General features: G+C 51.5%; 1 protein-coding gene across 1 annotated transcript; it reads right to left on the reverse strand.

Annotated features, from left to right (window-relative positions):
- Window positions 1-359: 359 nt before the first annotated feature.
- On the reverse strand, window positions 360-25,328 carry Plekho2 (pleckstrin homology domain containing O2). The gene is made up of 6 exons (XM_059266986.1): window positions 25,211-25,328; window positions 18,901-19,050; window positions 10,156-10,272; window positions 5,377-5,481; window positions 3,348-3,446; window positions 360-1,739 (listed from the first exon to the last, which is right to left on the reverse strand). Exons 1-6 carry the CDS (start codon window positions 25,220-25,222, stop codon window positions 717-719), a joined length of 1,506 nt encoding a protein of 501 aa, XP_059122969.1. The 5' UTR covers window positions 25,223-25,328; the 3' UTR covers window positions 360-716.

Below are 25,328 nucleotides of genomic sequence, written 5' to 3' on the forward strand. Positions count from 1 at the left end.
ATGTGCAAAGATGGACAGAAGCTGGCCTGTGAGCAGAGACTGCTCCAGGAGGCTGGAGATCCTCTTCTCCCCTGAAAGCCTGATCATCTAATCATAGCTCTCCAAAGAGGAAAGGACACTACAGAGAAGATCTGCAGTTTGCAGAAAGGGAAACGCCACAGAGTAAATGGCTCCTTCACCCAGACGCTTACCCATCTTTAGGCTCTAGCTAAGGGCCAGATTTCCCTCAGCTGACAGATGGATGACCCTACAGCCTGGACCCAAGGCCCCTATAGCTACCCATAACAAGTGGGTGTGGCTGGTTGGAAACTGCCTGCTGACCAGGACAGGGAGCCTCAGGCAGCTCAGCTGTGCTCTACACAGAAGTCAGGAATGTAAACTATTGGGGGTGAGAACAGAGATGACACCATCCCGGAAACTCCAAGCACAGTGCCAAAGCCCTGGGGAGGTTTGCAACAACCACACAGACCACAAGAGTATGTGCCCCATCCCAAGCCCAGAGCCTGGAAGAGGCCAGAACAGGGAGCCAGACAGGTAGCCCTAGGTGAGACCTGGCACCACTAGCCAGGGTAGGGTAGAAAGGACATCAGGAGCTTCAAGTCCTGGCCAAACTGGATGTCCCCAATGGTGCGTCTACAGCCTGAGCTGTAGCTCATTTCTTAGTAAGGCTGGGCAGTGACTCGGGGGTAGGTGAGTTTGTGCCTCGGGCTTGGCACCTAGGGTGCACTTCTCCTGTAGAGGGTCACCAGCTCCTTCCGTTTCTGCACTAGCCCAGGCGTTTCCTGGTTCAGCTCTCCCAAATCCCTCATTTCCTGCAGGACCTGGGTGGCCTGCCTCAGCTGCTCCACAGCCTGGCTGAGCAATGACTCCGCACACACAGGCTGTGCTTCGCTGCCCAGCACCTGATTCAACAACTGCTCGGTCTGTTTCGAGGCCACCTTCACTTCCAGCTGGGCCCGGTACAACTTTTCCTTGGGCAGCTGTGGATGCTGAGGTCCGTCTCTGAGTAGGTCCCCGAGGGACGAGGAGCGAGGATGAAACTGTGATGGCAAGTCCCAGGAGGGTCGTGCTGGGGATGCTGCTGCACCCTCTGGGGCAGTTCCAGGGGTGCCCGTGGCCTCAGATGGTATGGCAGACTCAGGATTGTCATCCAGGCCATTCACAGAGACCTGTGTTGGGCCTGGGGCAGTGGTCTCAGGAGCCTCAGAACTCTGGGATGGACCAGAAGCATCCACCCCACTTATGCAGGCCTTCATCTTCTCTGACAGGATCTTGGGAGGGGGTGCAGGGGGCTTTTTGGTCTCCCTGGGGGTAGCCTCTGGGGTCTCTGAAGAGGGCACCTTGGGCAGCTGTGCACTCTCCAGAGCAGAAGGCTCCTCTGGGCTGGGGTTCTCCCAGCTCACCTTCAGTTTCTCTGACAATGTGCTGTTGGGGAGCCTCTTAAAGCCACTGTCCTCCTCGGCTGGAGTCTCTGCACGGTCTTGACCCTCAGGATTGGCCTCGGGGCTGGCTGAGACAGGAGTCGGGGCTCTCTCTCCAGCAGGAGTGTCCACGGTATCAGCAGCAGCAGCGCTGGAAGGCTCTGGTCCTGGGGAAGGCTTGACGGGAGGCATGAGAGCCCGAGGTGGCTCCCGGGGCTCCGTTTCACCGGCTTCATCGACAGGAGCAAACACTGGTGGTCCACTGTCTGGGACATCAAGGTCCAGGCGCGAAAGCCCATCAGAAGCTGCACTGGCAACCTGGTGTGAGGACGGTATCCAGGTGTCATCGTGGATGGCCACTGGGTCAAATATAGGTTCCCCAAATGCCTACTTCACCTCCTTCTGCTTGCCTGGAGACCTCTCTCCAGTCTTTCAGCCCTTGACTTGGCCTGATTCTGGGACCTTCCTCAGAGTATGGGAACCTACCAGGGAGCTTCAGAGGTCATGAAGTAGGGCTGAGCCGGAAGCCCCTTCCAAGGTCCCTCAGATGGTATGGGGGTGGGGTGAGTAGAGTCCAGGTTGGGACTCTCACACCCTTTTACATTCACCACATGGTCTGGCCAACACTTGGGACCACTACTGAGGCAGGCCCCTTCCTAGATTCTCAGTCTCCTCTCCAAGGCTGGATTTCAACCTACCCCACGCCCTCCCCTTGGGTAGCCCTTCTTCAGTTTCTCTCTGTGACTCCTCTCTCTCAGCTGACAGATAAGAACAGGCTATCTCACATCAAGAACAAACCTTCCAAGGACCCTGTGTCCTTCCTGACTACGGTCCCTCTTTGGGGGCCCCTGCAGCTCTGTACCCTATGGCTGAACCGATTCCTTCTCTTTGAAAACATGCTGCACGTGTGACCACTTACTTTCTCCCCAGGTCCTCCCTTGCTATTGTGGCTGCCAGGTCCTGTATTGATGCCCCCAAATCCTAAGCCCAAGTCACCCAAGTCCACTTGCTTCTGCTAGCATTTCTTGATGATCTCTGTCCTGGCCACCAGCCCTCTCCTTTTTAAAAGGCCTTCTTTTCTGCGGTAGCCATTGTTGGCGGCCCTTAAATGTCTTATTTGCTGAGGATTTCTTCCTGGCCTTTAAAGCCTCTCCCCATCAGCTCTACAGTCTTTTAGAGGGTACTCCTTACCGCTCCCCTTCTCCACACTTGCTCCCAAACTGCCTGTACCTGGGCCTGTGACATCTTTTGCTTCCCACTGTGTATTATCAGTCCTTTCTCTTCCTCTTCAACCCCTGACAGAGCCCGGAATCCCTCTCCCTTCATTTCTCCTCCAAATCCACCCTACGAAGGATCTCAAACTGATCTCTGGAGCATTTCTTCAATCCTATCCCCAACTCCTGCATCCTAGGCCTCCGTAATTCCTCCCCCTTCATTCCCAGCCTAATCCCCGAGCCAACTGAGGCCCTCGGCACACCCTAAATTGTCAGGCCTGGTGCCTCAGCTCATACCAATTCTTCCAACCAGAGTCCCACTCACTCCTGCCCATTAACTAAACTGGTGCTGTTGGATTTTAAGCTATTGTCATCTTAAAACACAATTCCTCCTCCATAGTCCCTCCTGCCCCAGTCTCCAGGAGTTATTCTACCCCTGGCACTGGTCACAGCTAATAGGAGCAGGCCAGCGTTCCTGCTGGAAGCTGATCGGTCACAGGTACCAGCTTCCCCAGCCTGTTTCCTCTGTCCCAGGCCACTGTGTGAACCCCAAATGAAAAAGGGCCCAGGCATCTCTGTTGTCCTCCCTAAACACATTCCACTTAGCAAGCCTCAACCCCAGGCTAGCCCTGAGCGTTGATCGCCGCCCTAAGGACCTGGAATCCCCAGGCTCAGCTGACCTCCCATTACTGAAGCCAAGGGAAGACCTTACCTCCTTTAGGTGGATTCTTGTTGGTGGCCGGCGCCGCTGGCCCCCACGTACCCGGTTCCGTGTCACATGCTCGAGGGCACAGGTCTTGTCTACTTTTACCTGGGAAGGTGTGAGAAGCAGGTGAGTCCCTGCCAGGTCTTGGGAAGATAGGAAAACACTCACTGCTCAGACTCCTCACCCGGTAGGGTCAGCCCCTCCCCATGTGTCTCCCCACCATGTGCCTCTGCTTCTCTGGGTGTCTACCTTGTCACAGGTGTTCGCTCTGCTGAGGGGGAAACATTCTCATTCTCAGCAGTTAGCCTCTTCAGCTCAGTCCAGTGCAAATACCTAAGCAGCCCCAAGGCTGCTTTGGGGCTCAGCTGGGGCAGGAGGGGGATGCCAGATCATGACCCTCTGGTGTCTAGCATGCATTAAAGACTTGCCCTGACCTCTGTTACTCTTCTAACCCATGCTCAGGCCAGGAAAGGGCAGGGCCCCTATGGCTGGACCTGACTGTGTGGAAGGTAGCCTCTCTTCTCTGAGTCAGGAAAAGGTGGGCACGGAACATGGGAGGTCTGGACTCTGGATGCCAGAACTGTCTGTTCCTGTGAGGGAGTGGGACTCCTACTCCACTGAGGAACAGACGGAACCTGCCAAAACTGCCAGTGACCTGTGAGGCCATGGCTTCTGTGGCCACTTTATCATCCATGATGTGGCCCGCCATCCCTTCTCCCATATAGGAACATTTTTCCATATAGTGAAAGGCTGAGCATGATACGGTGACATGGGTGAACACACAGGACTCACAGGCTGGGACAGGGCAAGGAGGCTTCTCTCAAGTCTCATCTTCTGCCATCCAAGTTGTTTTCAAAATACATTTTAGCCCAAACAGCTAAGGACTCATGATATCAAAGACAGATCCTTCCTAGGAGATCCTGGCCCCACGGGACATCTTGACCCCAAGCCTGACTTTTTTTTTTTTCTTTCTTCGAGACAGAGTTTCTCTGTGTAGCCCTGGCTGTTCTGGAACTCGCTCTGTAGACCAGGCTGGCCTTGAACTCACAGAGATCTGCCACCACCACCTGGCACAAGCCTGATCTTTTAAACCACCATAACCATAGCCACCACTACAACACAGGGGCCTCAGGAATGGAAGGTCACTGCAGACAAACAGGGAAACCCTGCCGGCCAAGGCTTGTAGGCAAACTGAAGAAGGAGCTCATGGGCTGGGCAGTGGTGTCGCACCTTTAGTTCCAGCACTCAGGAGGCAGAGGCAGGCAGATCTTTGAGTCCAAGGCCAGGCTGGTCTATAGAGCAAGTTCCAGGACAGCCAGGATTACACAGAGAAACCAAGTCTCAAAAAAAAAAAAAAAAAAAGGGAAGGTGCTCATGGGTGCTAAGCTCACCCCCAGCCCTCAGGCTTGGGGCTGCCACTGTTTACCCACTGAGGTAGGGCTAGAAGGACATACAGACAGTTCAGCCAGTTAAATTCTACCCACTACCTACATTCTTTTCTTCCCCCTTCGATATGGGTGATTGAGCCCAAGACCCTGGGCAGATGCCCACAATTATGCTCCCAGCCCACATGCTTTTTAATGTAAAACAAATGACTTCAGGGCTGGGACGGTGGCTCAGCTGTGAGAGCGCTTGTGTAGCATACAGGACGTCCTGGTTTAATCTCCAGTACGTCATGAAACCAGGCTTGGTGGCACACCTGTAATCCTAGCATTTGGGAGGTGGAGGCGGGAGAATCAGAAGTTCAAGGTCATCCTCGGCTACATAGTGAGTTCAAAACCAGAATGCACAAGCTGACATTCTGTCTCAAATCGGGGGGAAAAAAATTACCTAATTTACGCATGCCTTGGTTTCACTGGTCGAAACTGGAGACTACCACTCACTTTGGAGGGCTTTTGGGAGACGAAATGAAGTCTGCCCCAGTGTGTGAAGCTATAACAGAACTGGGGGTAGTTGGGAGCGAGGTGGGCACACTCTTCTCCTAAACTGATGCGTCAGAGAACAAAGAACCATCCAGAGGACCACACCCCCATACCTCATCAAAAGCCTTGTTCTTCCCGCGGTTGATCCCTTCATTGAGGGCTTTGATCCAGGATTCCTTTTCTTCCCCACTGGGGGCCTGGAATTTGATGTCACTGACCTGAGAGAGACAGGTGGGGAGGATGGCAGATATTTTTAGGGCTCACATTTGGGGTCTTTAGGAAGCATCCCAACCCAGATTCCAAAGTGAAGCCTAAATGGCCCAGAGCAGTTCTGACATTGGCTTTAAGTGGGGGGAGGGGTCCCCTCCAGTCGGCAGCTTCCAGAGGCTTGGAGGGAATCAGCCTCTGTCCTGTAGAAAGGGTTCTGATACGGTCCTGCTTCATAAGGCTCTGTCTCGGGATAAGATAAATAAATAAAATCATTGCTACGTGAAGAAAGTACAAGCCAGAGACGGAGTGCCTCCCGCTATAGGGTACCTAGGAAAACCAAAACTGGAGACAGAAAATAGAGCGGTGACCAGGAGGGACTGGGAGAAGAGAGAATGGGAGCCAGTGTTTAATGGATGTGGTTGCAGTTCCATGAGTTTTAAAAGAGTTCTGAAGGAGGATGGTCGTGATGGCGCCACCTTAAGAGTGAAGTGAGTGCCTCTGAACCGTTTGCTCAAAAGTTAAGGGCATTTTGTTCAGGAATAATAGTGCATGTCGTTAATCCCAGCACTCAAGAGGTAGAGGCAGATCTCATCGTGTTTGAAGCCATTCTGGTCTACACAGAGTTCCAGGCCAGCCAGGGACAGGGGCTACATAGTGAGACCATGTCCAAAAAAAAAATTTCTCTGTGTTTGATCATAGTTCTTATTTTTTCTTTCATATGTATATGTATATGGTGTGTGTGTTGCATGCTCACATATGTTTTGGAGCATGAATGTGTGTCTGCATGCTGACAGGTGTTAAGTGTGATCGTGTGTGTGTGTGTGTGTGTGTGTGTGTGTGTGTGTGTGTGTGTAGGTTCAAGGTTATGACAGGCCCGAGATCCAGTGTCTTCCTCAATCCATCACTCTCTGTCTTCTGTACGGGCTGCAGGGTCTCTTGGGGAACCCAGAGCTCCCAGTTCGGCTGATCTGGCTAGCCTGCTTACTTTAGGGATGCTGCGTCTCTGCCTGCTGCGCACGGGGGTTACAATGGTTTTTACAGGCGTACTGGGGATCTGAACTCTGGTATACAAGTTGGCGTGGTCAGCCCTTTGACACTGAGCCATCTCCCCTGCCACAGAACTGTTTCAAAAAGATGGATCTAGAGCTGGGGATGCAGCTCAGTTATTGGTGGAGTGCTTGTAGAGCAAGCACCAAGCCCTGGCTCCTGGCTGGCTTCCATCCCCAGCAGCACACAAACCAGCTGTGGCTGTGCACGCCCGCAATCCCAGCCATTGGGAGGGAGAGGCAGAGGCAGATTTAGAGGTTCAAGGCCAGCTTGTATACCTGAAATCGTCTCAAGAAAAAATCCCAAAGGAACTAAATCTGCAGCTGGCCAGAATGGGTGCGCACAGCACCCCAGCCTTCACCTGGGCAGTCTTACTTTTCTAATCCATAAAATGGGATAACACAGTTTACTACAAAGCAACGCTAAAGGAATTAAACATGATCAAAACTAAGGCCTGGCACATAGTAGGTGTTCAGTAAGTAGTGAGTGAATGAGACAATACATGAATGAACTGGCCCTGGGTTCCTTCCCTCACCCCGTTTCTGGGCGGCTGCCTACTCTCTGACCTCAAGATGCCCTAGTTCTCTGTTGCTGTGGCCAGCTTGCCCATCCCCCGCCCTGGTATTAGATAGCACCTCCTGCCCCTCTGCCAGTCAGTTATGTAACACCACAGTACAGTGTGCTTGGCCCGGCCCCCTCAGCATCCTCATTATATAACTTCCTCCTGGCAGTACCACCTCCTCCTCACACAGGACCCTAGGTCCCCCTCCACGCCAGCCACAGCCAAATGCTCATTTGCATGACCAGGCTAAATTAGATCCTGGCAGCAGATCTGCAGTTAAGTCAGAAACCCTAGGGCACCTTGGCAACTTCCTCTCAGCCCAGCCTTCAGGGCTGCAGGGTCTCAGGGAGAGACCACACGGCATACCCCGCAGGGCTCCAACGGCCACCCAATCCTGTGATGTGCTAGGGGTCTAGGCATCCCTTCTGACCCCTGCTGCTGCACCTGTTAGGGGTTCAGAGTCTGTGGGGCTCCCTCCTTGGAACAGACAGGCGTCTCAGAGTTGAGGAACATACAGTGGACGTCAGTAGCTGCAGGGGTGGAACAGGGAATAGTCAGGTGCCGAGTAACTCTGGTCTCAAAGGGCAGAGAAGAGAACTATTAGACTCAGTTGCCCTTTCCCCACTGGCCCAGCTCACCAGCCACAGACTGCAGGGTGGGTATTAGCTCCCTAGGAGAGATATGGCCTCAGGGAAAACCTACTGTGCTGGCCAATGGGGCTCACAGGGACGAGAGAACACAGTGTCATGGGGAGCTAAAGTACTGTGTAACCCTGACTCAATGAGCTCCGCATACCACGGGGTTGACTGTCATAGGGACAATTGGAATGGACACCAAGAAGCCCCGCCTGGTGTACTCAGGCTACAGCTCTGTGTCGCAAGCCCTCTGAAGAAGCTCTAAGAACACAGACTCGAGCAGGAGAATAATCCATGCTAATAAGAATGGCTGCAGAACAGGCAGCCAAGGCCTGGGAAAGGGGGAAGGGCAGAGTGGCAGATAGGAAAAGCGGGGGAGGGGACGAGGAGGCCGGAAAGAGGAAAGGGCCAAGCTGGCCTCGACCAGCAGGGCAGCAGGGCCCAGCAGTGGCCACCCTGCTTCCTGGCAGCCGCTGTCTGTGACCTCACGGACAGGGGCGTGGGGATGAAGCGGCAGGGGAGTGCTGCACACAAGACACTGGAGTCTTTGTTTATTTGATTAGAGAGGAAAAAAAGGCAGCCTCAGGACCAGACAGCCAGGGTCACGTGACCTCCTGGCCAGCTAGAGGCCACAAGGAAGTTGGGGAACACCCAGGGCGATGGGAAAAGCAGGCACAGCAGGAGGATGTGCAGGGCCTCTGGGGAGCCCCACTCTAGTGTGGAATGATGAGGGTCAAGGGCCCTGGAGCGGGAACCCGCTTGTATCTGCGTCTCCACAGCCGGCACCATTGGCTCCTGCCCATCTCCCCAACTGTCCTGTTCCCCATCCCCCAGAACCAACCAACTCAACTCTTGGAAGGGTAAGGGGCAGGAGGAAGGCTGTTACTGCAGAAGCCGAGAGGCTGCTATACAGACAGGCTTCTCTGAAGGGGTCAGTCGTCCTACTGCTGGATCACACACACACACACACACACACACACACACACACACACACACCACCCCCGCATACCACTAGCCGGCAAAGTAGGTGCCGTGGGCAAAGGATAAAGAGGCAACATCTCCTGTCATCCCACATCCACAGAAGACACGCACACACAATGACCTCAGGGCTCAGTGGTATTCGCACATAGGGAAGTGAACATGCCGGGCAGACGAAGGTGCTGCTGACCTTTGTGAACTATGGACTTTGCACCTCTCAAACACAGATGCATACTTCACACCTGCTCAGAAGGGCAGCAGGTCTCTAGGACAAGCAAAGGCTTACAGGGCCTGAAAGACCATTCTCTTGTCCTCAAAGTACCCCAAGCCACAGCTTATCAAATGAACTTGGGCCCTGGCCTTGACCCTCAGGACACCATAAACCTGCCCCTGTCTTGGTGATACATTCTTGGGCAGAACAGACTAATGAGGAAAGCACTGTGATGTCTTCCAGGGTCAGGGACCACAGAAGACTAGGATCCTAACCTATAAAGTGGGAGAGAAACGGGATGGTTCTAGTTGGCCCCGACTAGACCTGTTCCCCTCACCCAGCTTCTGCGATGAGGCCTTGCTTTGGCAGGCTCCTCGTGATGTGGAGAGGTTAGGGTGAGGTGTGGCAGCAGCTGGCGAGAAGCACCATGCACTTTGGCTGGCTCCAGATCTGATCTTCCTCCTGACATCCATGAACCTGTACATGTGTCAACAATACCCAGCAGACTTCCCTCCAGGGAAAAGTGGTAGACGGGCTGAGGAGATGCTCAGTGGTGAAGAGCACCAGCTGTTCTGGCAGAGGACCTGGGTTCGATTCCCAGTACCCACCTGGTGGATCACAACCCTCTGTAACTCCAGTTCCAGGAGAGCTGACAACCTGGCACCAGGCATGCGCATGGTGTACAGGCATACATGCAGGCAAACACTCACACTCACAAAAGAAAAACCTTAAAACAAATGTGAATGGTACAAACAGCAAACTTCACCTGTAGTACCTAAAGAAGAGAGTCTCAGGCCAAAAAGCAAACCACAAAAAGAGGAAAAGCCAGGGCTGTGGTCCTCCTAGCTCTGGGCCCGGGAGAAGCCTGGAGGGGAGGATGGAGAGGAAGCCATATTCTCGCCTCTGCTCCTGACTCTGTCAGGGCACTGAAGGACTGGTCAGGGTAGAGGACTTCTCCATAGCTGCCCTCTCCCAGCCTGTGCCTCCTATGTCCAGAATTCGGGGTCTGCCTTCCAGTGCATGCTTCCAATTACAGCCTGCAACCATTGTCTCAGGGCTGAGAAAGGGAGAATTTCCAGCACAGACCACATCACCCATCAACCAGGGGATGCTGGTAGATTTAAGCCTCGGCCCACTTAATGGGGAACCTGTAGACTGCCCAGAGGGGCCCAGCCTGCCTTCTTCTGGACACTAATCTTCCCAGGCAGATCCTGGCCTGGAGGGAGGCAGCCTTCAGGATTGCCCTTACCTTATTTCCGGGGGATCTCAGCAGGATAAAGCGGTGCTTCCGCTTGAAGACCGCGCGCAGGTCCTGGCACTTCTCATAGCTTCCGAGTTCCACAGTCTCTACACATTTCTGCTCATCCTGGGGAGAGAGAGGTGAAAGAAGTGGCCGGGTGAGTCAGATCCTCCAATAGCCTCAGTCACTGAATACCCATGCCAGACTCTGGTTCTACTCAGCAAGAACATCGTATCACCAAGATGTGGTATTCAGACCCTAGAGAGGAAACAGTGCCAGTGTATGCTGGCAGCAGGTGTCCACAGTATTCACCATGATGATAAGAAGTGGGATACACGGTTTGGGGTGGGTTTGTGCCTAAGGGTTGGGTCCAGTGGGCCTAACCAGAGGCAAATGTAGGGGAAGCTAGGGAGGCTTAGAAAAGGATGCCTGGTAGTCTGTGCAGGCACAGTGGCAGAGGATGCCTGGTACTCTGTGCAGGCACAGTGGCAGAGGATGCCTGGGGGTCTGTGCAGGCACAGTGGCAGAGGATGCCTGGTAGTCTGTGCAGGCACAGTGGCAGAGGGTACCTGGGGATCTGTGCAGGCACAGTGGCAGAGGATGCCTGGGGATCTGTGCAGGCACAGTGGCAGAGGGTACCTGGGGATCTGTACAGGCACAGTGGCCAGGCAGAGAGCTGTAGAAGAGGAAGCCTAGAAGAATCCAGGATGACCCGAAACATGGTAAGAGCTTCCCATGAAGAGCATGAAGCAGACAGACGTGGGCTCACACACCCTGCCTTCAGCCCCGTGATCCAGAGTCATCCAGCTCCCTCACTTGACATCTCCCCATCCGGACAGCTAGCTAGGCAGAGGGGCCCCTCACCCCAGGCTGAAGGCCGCACACAACAGAGAGAAGAGCGTTAAGGACATCCCCTCCTCCACCAGACTACCACTCTAGCTTCATCACTGTGTAGGACAGTGGCCAAGCAGTGCCTGGTCTCCACCACTGGCTAGTTGTCCTGTGACAGTCTCCGCCAAGACCAAAACCTTCCATCCCTCAGGGGAGCTCCTTAAGCAGTGAGGTAAATAACAACAACAACATAGCTTCAAGAACTCCCTGAAAATGACCAGATTCAGTAGGCCCCTTCCCTGGCACGGTAAGCAGAGCCCAGCTGCAAGGACTCAGACAAGCTGAGCTGGAAGAGGTTTAGACCAACCGAGGCACCTGAGGAGGACGCTCTCCAACCTGTCAAGCTGCCTGCTGTGCAGTGGGTTCCAGGTCCCCAGCTTTTGTGAGCTGTCACCCATGCTGGGTGGCCTTTGGTGATGCGGCTGTCTGTGAGTCATTTCTGCTTCTGTAAGAAACCTCTTACCCGTGTTCTGTAAGTCACCCCAAGAAAACTCACTGGTTCTCCAAGCTGGACTTTGGTGGTGTCCGTACTCTGGTCTGTTGTGGGTTCCCTGTCTGGGGTGAGTAGATGAGTGTGTTTTATCTCCCCAGGAAAATTTTTGTCACACAACACCAGGCTGCCCTCTGAACTTCCTGCCTGCCAGCCCCAACACTAGAAAGGTTTGGGGCATAGGATACCTCTCGGGCAAGCTGCCTAGAATAAGCTCTCCCTTAATAGTGGTCAACTGGTTCCTCTTCTGGAGGTGACCCAGTTGGTAAAACTTCCTGGGAAGCAGAAGCAGGGTGTGTGTGTGTGTGTGTGTGTGTGTGTGTGTGTGTGTGTGTGTGTGTGTGTGTGTGTATAGCCCCGGATAGCCTGGAGTTTGCTATGTAGACCAGGCTGGCCTCAAACTCACAGAGATCCACCTGCCTCTGCCTCCTAAGCAATAGAGATTGAAAGTGTACACCACACACATGAGACAGGGTTTCTCTGTATAAACCTGACTGTCCTGGACCTCGATTTGTAGATCAGACTGGCCTCGAACTCACAGAGATCTGCCTGCCTTTGCCTCCCGAGTACTGAGGTTAAAGACTTGCACCACCACTGCCTGGCTTGATCGATGCTTCTTAACTGGTTGCTCTGTGCCAGTGGCCCTCCAGTGTAGGATCTAGTGCTCTCATGCCTCTGAGGTCCCCGTCACTTACAGCCAGGGCCACGCAAACATCTACAAAAGCACCATCCAGTGCATTAATGCCACTTGATAAGTTGCTAGAAATGCAACTTTGTGGGCACCTTCTGACCCAATCATAAACTTTGGGAGCATGGGCCTGAAAATGTGAACTGTTTGTTTTGTTTTTCAAGACAGGGTTTCTCTGTGCAGCTCTGGCTGTCCTGGAACTCACCCTGTAGACCAGGCTGGCTCTGCTTCCCAAGTGCTGGGGACAATGTGAATTTTAACTATCACTCCAGGTGACCCTGGTGTAAGTAAACCCCTGAGAACCATATGCCAGACCTATTCAATCTCAGCAGCCTTGAGGCTTTTAATAACATCTAAACCTGCTAAACACCACATACTGTGGCTGCAGGACAGAGAAATCAGGGAACTGAGCAGTAGACTGCCTCCCAGCTGGCTAGCTTCCATAGCACTGGAAGGTGTTAGACTGCTGGGAAAAAACAGTCATCAGTGGTCTTTTCCAGCTAAAAGCCTGCAAACTACAAGTCAATCTGCCAGGCAAGATGTGCTCACTGATGCAATAATGTCACAGCTGTTACGGGTATAACCAACTTCTTTCTGACCGGAGCTGAGGCCTGCTCTACAGAACAGAATTCTTATCTGCTATTATTAAACCTGTCATGGTCTGGAGAGATGGCTCAGAGGTTAAGAACAACTGTTGCTCTTGCAGAGAACCTGGGTTCAGTTCCCACATCCTCGTGGTGTTTCATAACCATCCATAACTCCAGTTCTAGGGGAAGATCTGATGACTTTTCTTCTGACCTCCATAGACACTAGGCATGAATGTGATGCACATATATACATGTAGGCAAAACATTCAAGCACATAAAATAATTTTTTTTGAGACTGGGTTTCTCTGTGCAGCTCTGGCTGTCCTGAAACTCCCTCTGTAGATCAGGCTGGCCTGGAACTCAGGGATCTGCCTGCCTCTGTCTCCTGAGTGCTAGGGCTTAAGGTGTGTACCACCACTGCCTTGAAAGATAAATCTTAAAACAACAATAACAACAAAAAATAAAATAAAATAAAAAACACCTGGTCAAAGACCATGTTGGGGAAGTCCAAGCTGGGAACTTACTACTGTTTTCTTAAATGCACATATTGTCAAACTGCCTTTTACATATATGTCTATAATCCACAGATTAGTGTTGCTCTCAGCCTTGGTCAGAGAATTTCTGTTTACAGTAGCGAACGTTAATGCAGAGAGTCAGAACTGATCAGAGTGTTGAGAATAACTGTTGAGTGTTCAACTCTAAACAGGACATCTATATCAATCCCTTAAGGATCAGAGAACATCACGGAAGTGTGGGTGGAGAGAATGTAAGAGCCAGTGGATGGGAAGGAGAGCTGTGAAACGCTGCCTCCTGGACATGATACACTGTTGCAACCATGAATTCCCAGCAGCGGTGGCTACCTGCACACCATTCTCACAAGACTAGGCCCATCAACATTCTGTCATGGATGGGGAGGGGATCATGAGGCCCCACCCAACCCCGAGGAGCAGGGCAGTCAATGATTGCTGAGAAAGGAGTCATATTCCTGGTGGTGTCATCACTGTTAACATACCCTTGCTTAAGTAAATAACCCCCTACTTATGGCCATGTAAGCAATCCTAGTTAAAGGTAGTGGGGCGCATACGTATGTATGTATGTATGTACGTACGTATACACACACACACACACACACACACAAACACACACAAAACATACTGGGTATGGTGGCACACACCTTTAATCCCATCACTTTAGAGAGGCAGAGACAGGAGGATCTCTGAGTTTGAGGCCAGCCTGGTCTACATACTGAGTTCCAAGCCAGCTAGTGCTATACACTGAGATCTTGAATTATAACAAAAAAAAAAAAAAAACTCCAACCAAATATGGAACTAAATGAGGGACTTGTTAGGAAGAAAGAGTTCAACAGGAGTTGGAGGGAGATACACAGATAACTGGGGGAGGGGGGAAGGATCACAGTAAAATAATGTGTGTGTGTGTGTATATATATCTATATACATATATCTATATGTATACATATAGATATATATACATATAGATATATATATAATCAAATATATAAAAATTAAAAAGAAAAACAGAGCCAGCAAGATGGCTGAGTAGGTGTACTGGGTGGTTTTATGTGTGAACTTGACACAAGCTAGAGTCAGAGAGGAAGGAGCCTCAGCTGAGGAAATGCCTCCATGAGATTCAGCAGTACAGCATTTTCTCATTTAGTGATCACTGGGGGAGGGCCCAGGCCATGGTGGGTGGTGCCATCCCTGGGCTGCTGGTCCTGGGTTCTATAAGAAGGTGAGCTGAGCAAGCCATGGGAAGCAAGGCAGTAAGCAGCTCCCCTCCATGGCCTCTGCATCCAGGATCTTGCCCTGTTTGAGTTCCTGTCCTGACTTCCTTCCATCGTGAACAGCAATACTGAAGTGTAAGCCTAATAAATCCTTTCCTCCCCAACTTGCTTTTTGGCCATGGTGTTTCGTCACAGCAATAGAAACCCTAAATAAGACAGAAGGTAAATATTCTTACTGCCAAATTTGATAGCCTGAGTTCAATCCCCAGAAGCCACATGGTGGAAGGAGAGAGGTACTCCCTCAAGTTGTCCTCTGATTACCACAGTAACAGTATGGCACATGTCCCTCCACCCCACAAGTAAGTTAAGTAAATAAATAAATAAGGCAAAAGGACTTTTATAAGAGCCCCCCCCCCCACCCAAATAACATCTCGTATTAACGTTAGGGGTGAGGCTCAGACCTCAGTACTTTTCAAGGCAGATGGCTATATGGATAAGGTGGCTAACCACTGACCTGTTTTCTCTTCAGCCTTTAAAGGCGAAAAAGACTGGATGGCCAGGGCGCCTTATCTCTCCGTCCAGGTTCCATCAGGTGTCATTTCCCATTTTTTCTTCCACACATCTCTTTTTTTTTTTTTTTTTTTTTTTTGGTTTTTCGAGACAGGGTTTCTCTGTGTAGCTTTGCGCCTTTCCTGGGACTAACTTTGTAGTCCAGGCTGGCCTCGAACTCACAGAGATCCGCCTGGCTCTGCCTCCCGAGTGCTGGGATTAAAGGCGTGCGCCACCACTGCCCGGCTCACACATCTCTTTTTAACCACTGATCCTCAATCCTGTCCAGGTTCTTCCATGAAGCATATGAACAGAAAAATGCTTCTATTCTGGGATGCTACCCTGCCATGATCCTCCAAACTTTAGTACTCTTGTGTCTTACCCACTACAAGGGAGAGGGAGTTGCAAACATCTGTAAAGCGCCTGCCAAGTACCACGCCAGATGCCAGGAACACTGAGCCTTGACAAGAGGAGCATGGTTCTCCCATGTTCTGTCTCCTTTATGCTCCCCATGGCACTCCACATGAAGTAGTTCTCCGAGGAGGAATACAGGGTCTGCAGCTCAGGGGCTAGAGCACTTGCCTTGAATACACAAAGTCCTGGGTTTCCTCCTCAGCATCACATAAACCAGGCACAACGGCTTAATGGCTGACAACTTGAGGGGGTCCCTTCTCTCCTTCTACCATGTGGGGATCGAATTTAGGTCATCAAGCTTGGCAGCTGTCATAGTGTATCACGTGATAAACACCATGACCCAAAGCAACGTGGGGAGGAAAGGGTTTATTTCATCTTACAACTTGGAGTCCATCATCCAGGGAAGTCATCATTAGGGCAGGAACAGGAAGCTGGGTGTAGGAGCTGATGGAAGCCATGGAGGAACACTGCTTCCTGGCTTGCTCCCCGTGGCTTGTGCGGCCTGTTTTTTCATAGCCCCCAGGACCACCATCCCAAGGGTGGCACCACCTTGTGTGGGGTGGGCACTCCAACATCAATAATCAAGCAGGAAAAAGACCCCACAGGCTTGCCCACAAGCTAGTGTGGTGGTGGAATTTTCTCAACTAAGATTCCTTCTTCTAAAATGACTCCAGCCTCTGTCAAGTTGACATGACAACTAGCCAGCCCAGAGGCACACACCTATAATCCCAGCACTTGGGAGGCAGAGGCAGGTGGATCTCTGTGAGTTTGAGGCCAGCCTGGTCTACAAAGCAAGTTCCAGGAAAGGAGCAAAGCTACACAGAGAAACCCTGTCTTGAAAAACCAAAATAATAATAATAATAATAATAATAATAATAATAATACATACATACATACATACATACATACATTCTTTGTGCATAGCCCTTACGGGGTTGGGGATTTAGCTCAGTGGTAGAGTGCTTGCCTAGCAAGCACAAAGCTCTGGGTTCGATCCTCAGCTCCAAAAAAAAAAAAAAAAAAAAAACCAAACACACACACACACACACACACACACACACACACACACACACACACACGGGGGTGGGGGTGGGGGTGTGGTGGTGGTGGTGGTGGTGGTGGTAATCAGTTTGCCAGAATGATGCACAGCCTAGAGTAAGACCTCCAAAGTCTTCCTGGGCATCCAGGAGAAGCACCAGCAACACCACCACACCCACGCCTCCCCAGTGGACAACTACTGGTCCAAATGTCCCCTCTTCTTAAGGAACAAATTCAGTCGTCTTCACGACCCAGCTCCCCAACACTGCCTGGCTTGGGCCAACTCCTCTACACCCGAAGTGCTGAATCATCCAGGACCTTCTGCAGTTCAGAGGAAAGGATAAAGCAGGAGGCACTGGGCGGGGGCAACAGTTCTGGAACATCAGCCTCTGACAGCAGAGAAACAGCCAAGAGCCGTCCGCACTCGCCTGGTCCCTTACATCAGAAAGAGGAATTGAACTAATAAGCATTTCTCAATTCCTTCTCCCGAGCCAAGCTCCATCCCTGGGTGCTAAGTTCTTGGAATTACATGTGAGTTTTTAATAGTGATTTTTTTTTAAGTGTGATTTGGATTTTTCATGTTTAGGGAATGTGAAACCCTCCCTGCTTCCCAGCTGTGGCCAGATGTGGAGAGGCAGTCTAGGACAAGTATGGCAGTGCCTGATGGGCTGACAGCTGAGAGCCTATCACTCAACTCCTGCAGCAGCTGGCACTGGAAAAAACATATCAACCCTCCTCCCCCTTCTCTTTTTCTAATAAAAATATCCCTAGTCTGCCACTTTCCCAGCTGTGGCACATCCTAATTTGGTAAGCACAGAACATCTGGGAGGCTGTCTGCTCATCGTCATTCCTTACTGTTCTCCCACAGCTTCTCCGTCATCCAGACTCCTGGGGACTCAGCAGGAAAGGACAGGCAAGGAGCTTTTTCTTTTCTTCTCTTTTTTTTTGTTTTGTTTTTTTTCTGAGACAGGGTCTCTGTTTAGCCTTGGCTGACCTAGAATTCACTCTGTAGACCAGGCTGGCCTAGAACTCAGAGATTCACCTGCCTCTGCTCCCAAGTGCTGGAATTAAAGGTGTGCACTACCACCACCCGGCTGGCAAGGTGCTTTTCAAAGGCAACTCCTTGAAATCCTTATATCAGGTTACTGGGCTTTCTTGGCCCAGGGCACTCAGGGATTCTCGAAGCTGCTTAAAGGAGCTGAGAGAGGCTGACAGGTGAGATGCCAGCTCCTCCCCTCTTCATGGATTCTGTCCATGAAGGCATACAGTATTACCCCATTCTTAGTGACCAGCCCTCTGGAAGCCTCAAGCCCCGGGACCAAGGAATAGCCACCCTTCCTCCAACACTTCATAGAACAGCCATTTCTGATGCTTCCTTAATTAATAATTTTAGCTTTTGTTTTGAGACAGGGTCTCACACTGTAGTCTAGACTAACCTCAAATTCAGGGCAATCCTCCTGTCTCACTGGGATTATAGGCTGTCAACTTTAGTATTCCTGGTGGTCCAAATCCTAAGCCTAGGAAGGGGACGAGAGTCTAAGTGTAACCCCAGCATTTCTGCAGTGAGATGGGAAACAGAGACAGGAAAATCCTCAGGAGGCCTGTGGTCCAGCTAGCCGCAAGTATACAGACAAGAGACACCCTGCCTCAAACAAGGTAGAAGTGAGAACTGCCACCCAAGGCTGTCTTCCAACCTCCATACATGTGCCTTGGCATATACAAGCCCCAGACGAATACTTATACATATACATGTGCTGTGCACATATATATGTATACAGAATAAATAAATCTTTAATAAGTATCAATTGTTAGCTCAGTGTTGGAGGAGACAGTGTGAAACAGCCTGGCAGTTACAAAGTCTGATAAAGGATTCCAAGCCTCAGTGGAAGTTTCTAGTACCAATTCCAACTGGAAAAGCCTTCAGGCCTACATCTGTTGTTGAAGATGGTAAGCAGTATTTAACATTTTATTTGTTTCTTTGTTATTGTTGTTTTTGAGACAGTGTCCTGACTATCCTGGAACTCACTATATAAAACCGGGTTGTCCTCCAACTCACAGATATCCTCCTGCCTCAGTGAGTGCTGGGATTAAAGGCATCACTACCACTCTTATTATATATTTAACACTTTTAAATTTTTCAGCCGGGCGGTGGTGGCGCACGCTTTTAATCCCAGCACTCGGGAGGCAGAGGCAGGCGGATCTTTGTTAGTTCGAGGCCAGCCTGGGCTACAGAGTGAGTTCCAGGAGAGGCTCCAAAGCTACATAGAGAAACCCTGTCTCAAAAAAACAAAAACAAAAACAAAACAAAAGAAACAAAAGCAAAACTGGAGCGAATCTTCCAGCCGCAAGTCCTCACCTCGTTCTCGCAGACCAGCAGCTGGGCGTGGCAGAGGAGCAGGTATCGGTCTTTCCACAAGCCCAGGAGCCCCCCACTGCTCTTCTTGATCCAGCCGGCCTTGTCTGCAGTCCGTGCTTCGCGAGGCTTCTCACTCCCCTCCTTCACACTCTGCAAGACAGCACCGGGACACACATGAGGGCTGTTGCCATGAAGCCATATGGTCCACAGACCACACAGGGGATGCATCTCGTGTTGGGTACCTCATCCTACATGAAGTTTCCTAAAGGAACCCTCACAGCAGATACCAGAAAAAAACAGCAATAGTAACAGCCACCACCATATACACGAGCCACGGTATTGCACTTCACACACAGTTGCGCCTAACCTTTACAATTGCTCTCCAAGATGGCGGCCCTGTTAGCCACAAGTCACAGCAAACTGAAATTCAGGTTGTGTAGCTAGATCGAACTAAGATTCAAAGCAGGTCTCTCCGAACTCATTGTCTTCCCACTCCTGTGCCTCCTGGTGTTTATTAAACTGGCGAGCAAATGTATTGAGCCCATATAACGTCACATGTCACAGGAGAGAGAACAAAGGCAATACAATCTGCCTTCATGGAGTACACCATGGGGAGATGGAGCAGCTAAGCAAGCAAATGCCCAGAAATGTACACGTTAACTAGTGCAAAGTGCCATGAAGGGACAGGTGAGACACCTCAGTGAGTAAGGTAATTGCCACCAAACCTAACGACCTGGGTTCCATCCTCAGAATCCACACGGTGGAAGAAGAGAGCCAATCTTCTGCGCACACACACACACACACACACAAATGCAATGAAAAAAGCAAAGGTCACAAGTAGGCACTGGTGTATAAGAGGACACTGGGACCTGGTGGCCCAGAAAGACCTCCTGAAATAGAGACTGTTTAAGCCAGGCCTGGAAGGGCAAGAGGGACCAGGCAGTGTAAAGAAATCTCTCTCTATATATACCTTCCTGACTTCCTAGAGAATCCAATCTAGCCTCCTGTCCTGAGGCAGAGGACTCCTTAGTCCTCATCTCCATGCCAGGGTAGGATTGTGGGGTGGCTACTTCCTCTGATGAGGACTCGGGGAACCGTCTCTTCGATCACAGGCTGGTATAGGGATTAAGTTCAAATCATTCTGTAGAAGGTAGCGACATGGCAGCCTCAGGGTCTGTCACTCACATCTAATGCCCCACCCACAACCTGTTCCGATGGCTGGGTGTTGGGTACATAGGTACATACATGTCTACATGCCTACCCGATGGGGTCAGATTCACCTCTCAGTCCAAAACACTTAGTCTTCTCCTTTGATACCTAATGAAAGCCGAGGTTCTATCTGCAAAAATAAAAATTTAAATATACCCTATTTGCTAACCACGGTGCTGAACTTAGAGGTTCCTGGGGTACTGAGGGGGAAAGAGGGTAGTAGAGAAAGGGTCAGCAGGGAATCAGAATCTAGAGGATACTAGAAGGAAATCAACACCGACGAATTTCAACTACGTTGTAATTTACATAGAGCTCCAAAAAGGGGCCCCATTTAAAGGCACGCCTCTCCCCAGAGATACCCTGTGGCCACAGATGTCTTTGGAAGGACAAGCCCAGGCAGATATAAGTGTGGTGCGCTGTCAGGAGCTGGGCAGGGCCTGGCTTCTGTGTTATGGCAGAGAGGCTCCAGCCTGCTTGTCACTGTGGCCCTTCTCCCTCCTGGAACTCCCTCCACACGTTCTGCTTTACGGGGAGCATGGGCTTTGGAGCCCAACTCACACAGAGCAGAAAGAGGTGGAGCAAACGGCGCCACCTCTTCCTGCATCTGTCTCCGTTTGTTCACCTGGGGAACTGAGAGGCTAACAGTTCCTGTATGAATAGGAATCCATCTTGCTTTTCTCCCTTTTGACCAAGGTCAATCTAGAAACAGGACTCCATGAAGGCGGGGAGGGGGGGGCTTTGTTTTGTTCACTGCTGTCCCCAGACTGTTGCCTAGACAGTGCCTGGCACACAGTGGAGGGCTTGATACACGCCTGTTACTGAACAAAAATAAGGCACATGTCCTAGGAAACCTTGGTGATTGGCAGCTGCCACTCCTGTTACTCTCGTCACTGCCCATCACTGCCCGCCCCACTTGGAGTCTCGGGGACCTTCCCTCCAGATCCGGTTCTCAATTTAGAACCAGAGCTGAGCTATATCTGCTGGCCCCACATCTCCAGGAATGTGGGCTATCCCTTCTGGTCTTCTAACTTGTGGATGGCGAGAGAAATGGGGAAGTGGGCTGGTTCCAGATGATCTTCCCGATGCAGGAATGAGGAAGTGAGGAGGCTGACAGTTATGAGCTACCCTGCCAGGGGAAGAGGGAAGAGACTGCAGGGCTCTTTGACAATAACAGGGAGGTTCGCCCATTCAATCATGTACCCAGCTGCCTCTCCCTAGCCACTGCTGATACCACGCCATGTACTAGGCTCTCATAGGCTGGGGGATGCCCAGGGACCTAAGTCTCTCAGTGACCCAGGCAGGCTGCAACAAGGTCCAGGGCTGGAAGAGAAGAACTACAGAACAGGAATCCCTATGCCCACACTGCATACGCGCACACTTCTATCAGCACGCCAGCGCTGATGGGCACCTCCTAGGCCCTGAGCTCTCCGTGTCTCCTGAACAAGGTGGTGGGGACTGTGGAATGCGAAGCTGCTGATCACATCTCCAACCTCCAAGCTCCAAGTTTCTCTTCTGATTCCAGGGAGTGCCACCCACCAGCCACGGTTTTTAAAGGGAATCTCACGCCCCTGGGATCTCCCCTACCCGCCACCTCCACAGCCTGACATGTAAAACTTCACATCAGCTGGAAGCTCTGGAGGCCAAGGCTGGAACCTGGGCCTTGGTCGCTGTCACCTCTGGACTGCGTATGCACACTAGTGCCTAGTGAATAAATACCAAGACTAGATTAGCTACGGAAGCTAAGTCCAAGGTCTGTGAGGATGGGTGGGACCAGGATGGACTGGGCAGGAGGGGATGTTGGGTTGGGGGGGGGGGGACAGCTGAGAGTTTGCAGATGGTGTGAAGCAAAGCCCAGCTATCCTACGGGAGGCCTGGCTAAACGCCAGGGTCCTACTTGCCTCCACCCTCCACCAAACTCCCTCCCTGCCCCTTAGACCTCCTCCCACCAGGGGTCTGACTACACCCCAGTAAGTTTTAACATGGCGTCCCTCCCCTTGGCAGGGTTCACAGGGGAGGTTTTGTCTTGCTCAGCCCAGTCTCTCCAGCTCCTCTCTTCTTATTGACCAGCTGACCACTGTTTCTGTTCCCCTCCCAGCCATCCTCAGCAGGCCTTCTCCTGTCTACTGCAAGCAGCTCCTGATGTACCCCATGGCATTAGCCTGGCTTCCAAGGCCTGAGATGCGAGTGTCTCCGGGCTATTCTTTAAAAAAGCAAGGGAGAAAAAGAAGACAGGGTACCCTGACCCTGAGTAGGAAAGAGACAGATGAAAAGCTACAACCAAGTTACAACAGACAGAAGCCAGCAGAAGAAACCTTGTTGGCGCGGCACACGACGGGCAGCTTGTGATGACTTCTGCCCTTCAAGTAAACCCAATCATAGTCTGCCTAAATCCTAAAAGCTTCACTCCAAGGCAAGCATGGTGGCGCATGCCTTTAATCCCAGCACTTAGGAGGCAAAGACAGGAGGATCTCTGAGTTCAAGGCCAGCCTGGTCTATCTAGGGAGTACTAGGTCACCAGCCAGGATGACATAGTGAGACCCTGTCTCAAAAGAAAAAAAAAACTAAGGACCTACTCTATCAGAGCCTTAGAATAAAGCGTATGGAGAGAGGAAAAAATACAGGCCCTGCCCTAAGGGATCTTCTGGGCTAATGAAGACAGCGTACAATCTGTGTGGGGAGCTTTAGGAGGGTGGGTGGCTATCTCCTACTTGAGGGAGCTCTTGTCTGTTGGGAAACTCATGGCACTTACCCTGAGGGATCTCCCCATCCTTGCCTTCTGCTGGGGCAAGGGCCTGGGGTTGGTACAGAAGTTCTCTCAGAAGGCAGGGGTATGTGGAGAAGTAAAGGCAAAAAGGCATCAAAGACTTGACATTCTCATGGCTCTGGAGAGGAAGCGCTAAGTTAAGAGCACTGGGTGTTCTTCCAGAGGACCTGGGTTTGATTTCTGGCACCTACACAGCAATTCACAACCATCTGTAACTCCAAGTTTCAGGGTATCTGATGTCCTCTTCTGGCCTCCACATGCACAGTAGTTGATAGACACGTATGCATGCAAAACACCCATACACACTAAATAAATAAATTTAAAAGACTTCACATTCTCAACCCTTTTACCACAGAAAGAAAAGCTCACAGAAAGAGCAAGAAGTTAGCCCAGCATCACAAAACCAGTGCTTCGACAGGACATGCCTGTCTCAATAAGGGTCCGGGCCGGTGGGCAGTCTGGAGCCAGGGAAAGGTATGAGTTTGGGAGGGCAATGGGGCAGAACCAGGGAGGCCTAGAGCTAAGGTTTCCAACCTTACTGCAGGGACAGCAACAACACTTCCATTGATATTTTTGGTTTTCAAAGCTTTTTGCACACACATTATCAAATTTCTGGATTCCCCTTCTCTTCTCATTTTACAGTTGGGAAAATGAGGACCAGAAAACACAGATAGACAGATGCCAGAACCCAAAGCAGCACCTCTCCAAGCCACAGCCTGACAGGGACCACCATCCTGCATCCTACACAGAGGCCACGGGAGGCTTGGCCCCAGGGTGCCTGGGACCCAGGAAGTGCAAAGCGTGAGGGTGGAAAGTGAGGTGAAACGGTGGCCTGAGGTCGGGGCAGAGTAAGTGACCATAATCAAGAGGCATTTAAGAGAAGGTTGAACACAGAGGCACGGGGAAACAAGTGAACACTATTAAGCAGGAAGCAACAAGAGTTAGGGGTACCAAAGAGAGGAAGGCACAGAGGGCTCCTGACTCTGTGGATGAGACCTGGGGGTTGGATAGAGGAAGTAGCATGGGCAAGACTTTAATGACCCGGATGTGTCAGGAGTTCTTGGTATCTGGGAGTCAGAAAGTAGCAATGTTAGCGATTATGAACCAGAGGGAGGACAGGGCTGTGCTGAGCCCAGGAAGCCCGAGGAGAACTTCCTTTAACTGGGGACCAGAGCAGATCAGGAGATGGAGTAATCCTGACCCACATCCTCTGGGAACAGGGGAGTGGCCTTGGACAGAGAGCAGAGCCCGCTGCAGGAGGGAACGGAGGGGCAGGCTGCAGCCCCACCCGTGACAGCTAGAGAAACCATAGCGAAACATAGTAGCCTGACTTTGCCCCCTACCTGCACCCACTCTGAGGTCAGGGACCACAAAATACTGTCAGGTCTAGGGGAGGAAGGCTAGGCCCTATGTTTTATAGAAGAGGAAACACAAACTGGGAGGGGAAGTGACTTATCTACCATCCCACACAAACTCAGGGTCTAGCCTAGATGGAACAGAGCCTTGCTGCTCCAGGAAATACGCAAGTGGATACTGACAGGAACACAGGCAGCTGAGCTCACTGAAGGCACCCCCCAGTTGGCAGGGTGGCTCCGGGAGGGAAAGCTTCATCTTTCTTCCCCACCCTTCAAAGGACAAGAAAGTTTTCTTTTTACTCATTTCATGAGCACGCAATAGGTGACTGCTGTATACTGGACCCTTGGATAACGGGAATGGTGCAAGAGCCGAGGGCGGTGAGGCTCAAGGGGCATTGCTAATCCAGCCCTTGCTTCTGGGAGAGTTAGCTGACCTGACCCTTCAACTAACGTCCTCAGATAGACAAGGGCAAGAGCAGTGGGGACTCTTGAGAGATGTACACACGGAAGACAAAAGCAATTTCTTCGGTCCTGCCGCCAGGCTCCGTTACAGCCTCATTCCTTGAGACAGTGGCCCAGGACCCCGAAGAACTTCCCTCCCCTAGCACACAAACATAAGCAGTCTGACCCCTTAGGAGGAGACCTGGCCTTGGCAGGCAAGAAAAGCCAAGAAAGGGTGTAACGGGATTCAGGCACAACAACCCAATCTACTTTCAGCAAGTCACCCAACTCTCCAGAGCCTCAGTCTCCCCGCCAATCCAATGGGAATCATGACAGGCACTGTTTCCAGTTGGTGAGAAACGCGCAAAACATAACCGAGGATGCCGTCGGCGAGGTGCAGGACGAGACCCCCATCCCGCCCGTACCCCATCGGTCCAGGCTCTGCCTGAAGGAAGGAAGGGAAAGAGCGTGCAGAGACCGGTGGAAGTAGGGCGGGCAGGACCCCAGTCCAGCACCCTGCTCCGTCTGGCCCAGCCCTCACCTCCTCCTCCATGGCGAGTCTGTGAGGTCCGGCCGGTCAGCCGCTTAGTGCTGCCCGCGCGGCGCGGGCTCCGCTTGCTCCATCTGTGCGCAGCCGGGCGGCGGCTCGCTATCTTCTG

This window comes from Peromyscus eremicus, chromosome 7, assembly GCF_949786415.1.
Source record: "Peromyscus eremicus chromosome 7, PerEre_H2_v1, whole genome shotgun sequence".
NCBI lineage: Eukaryota > Metazoa > Chordata > Mammalia > Rodentia > Cricetidae > Peromyscus > Peromyscus eremicus.

Excerpts from the sequence above, each read along its gene's own strand:
- Plekho2 (XM_059266986.1), bottom strand. Across the intron at positions 5,482-10,155 it reads TGAGATCCCCCGGAAATAAG|GTCAGTGACATCAAATTCCA; the intron begins GTAAGGGCAATC and ends TGTCTCTCTCAG. Across the intron at positions 1,740-3,347 it reads CAAGAATCCACCTAAAGGAG|GTTGCCAGTGCAGCTTCTGA; the intron begins GTAAGGTCTTCC and ends TCCTCACACCAG.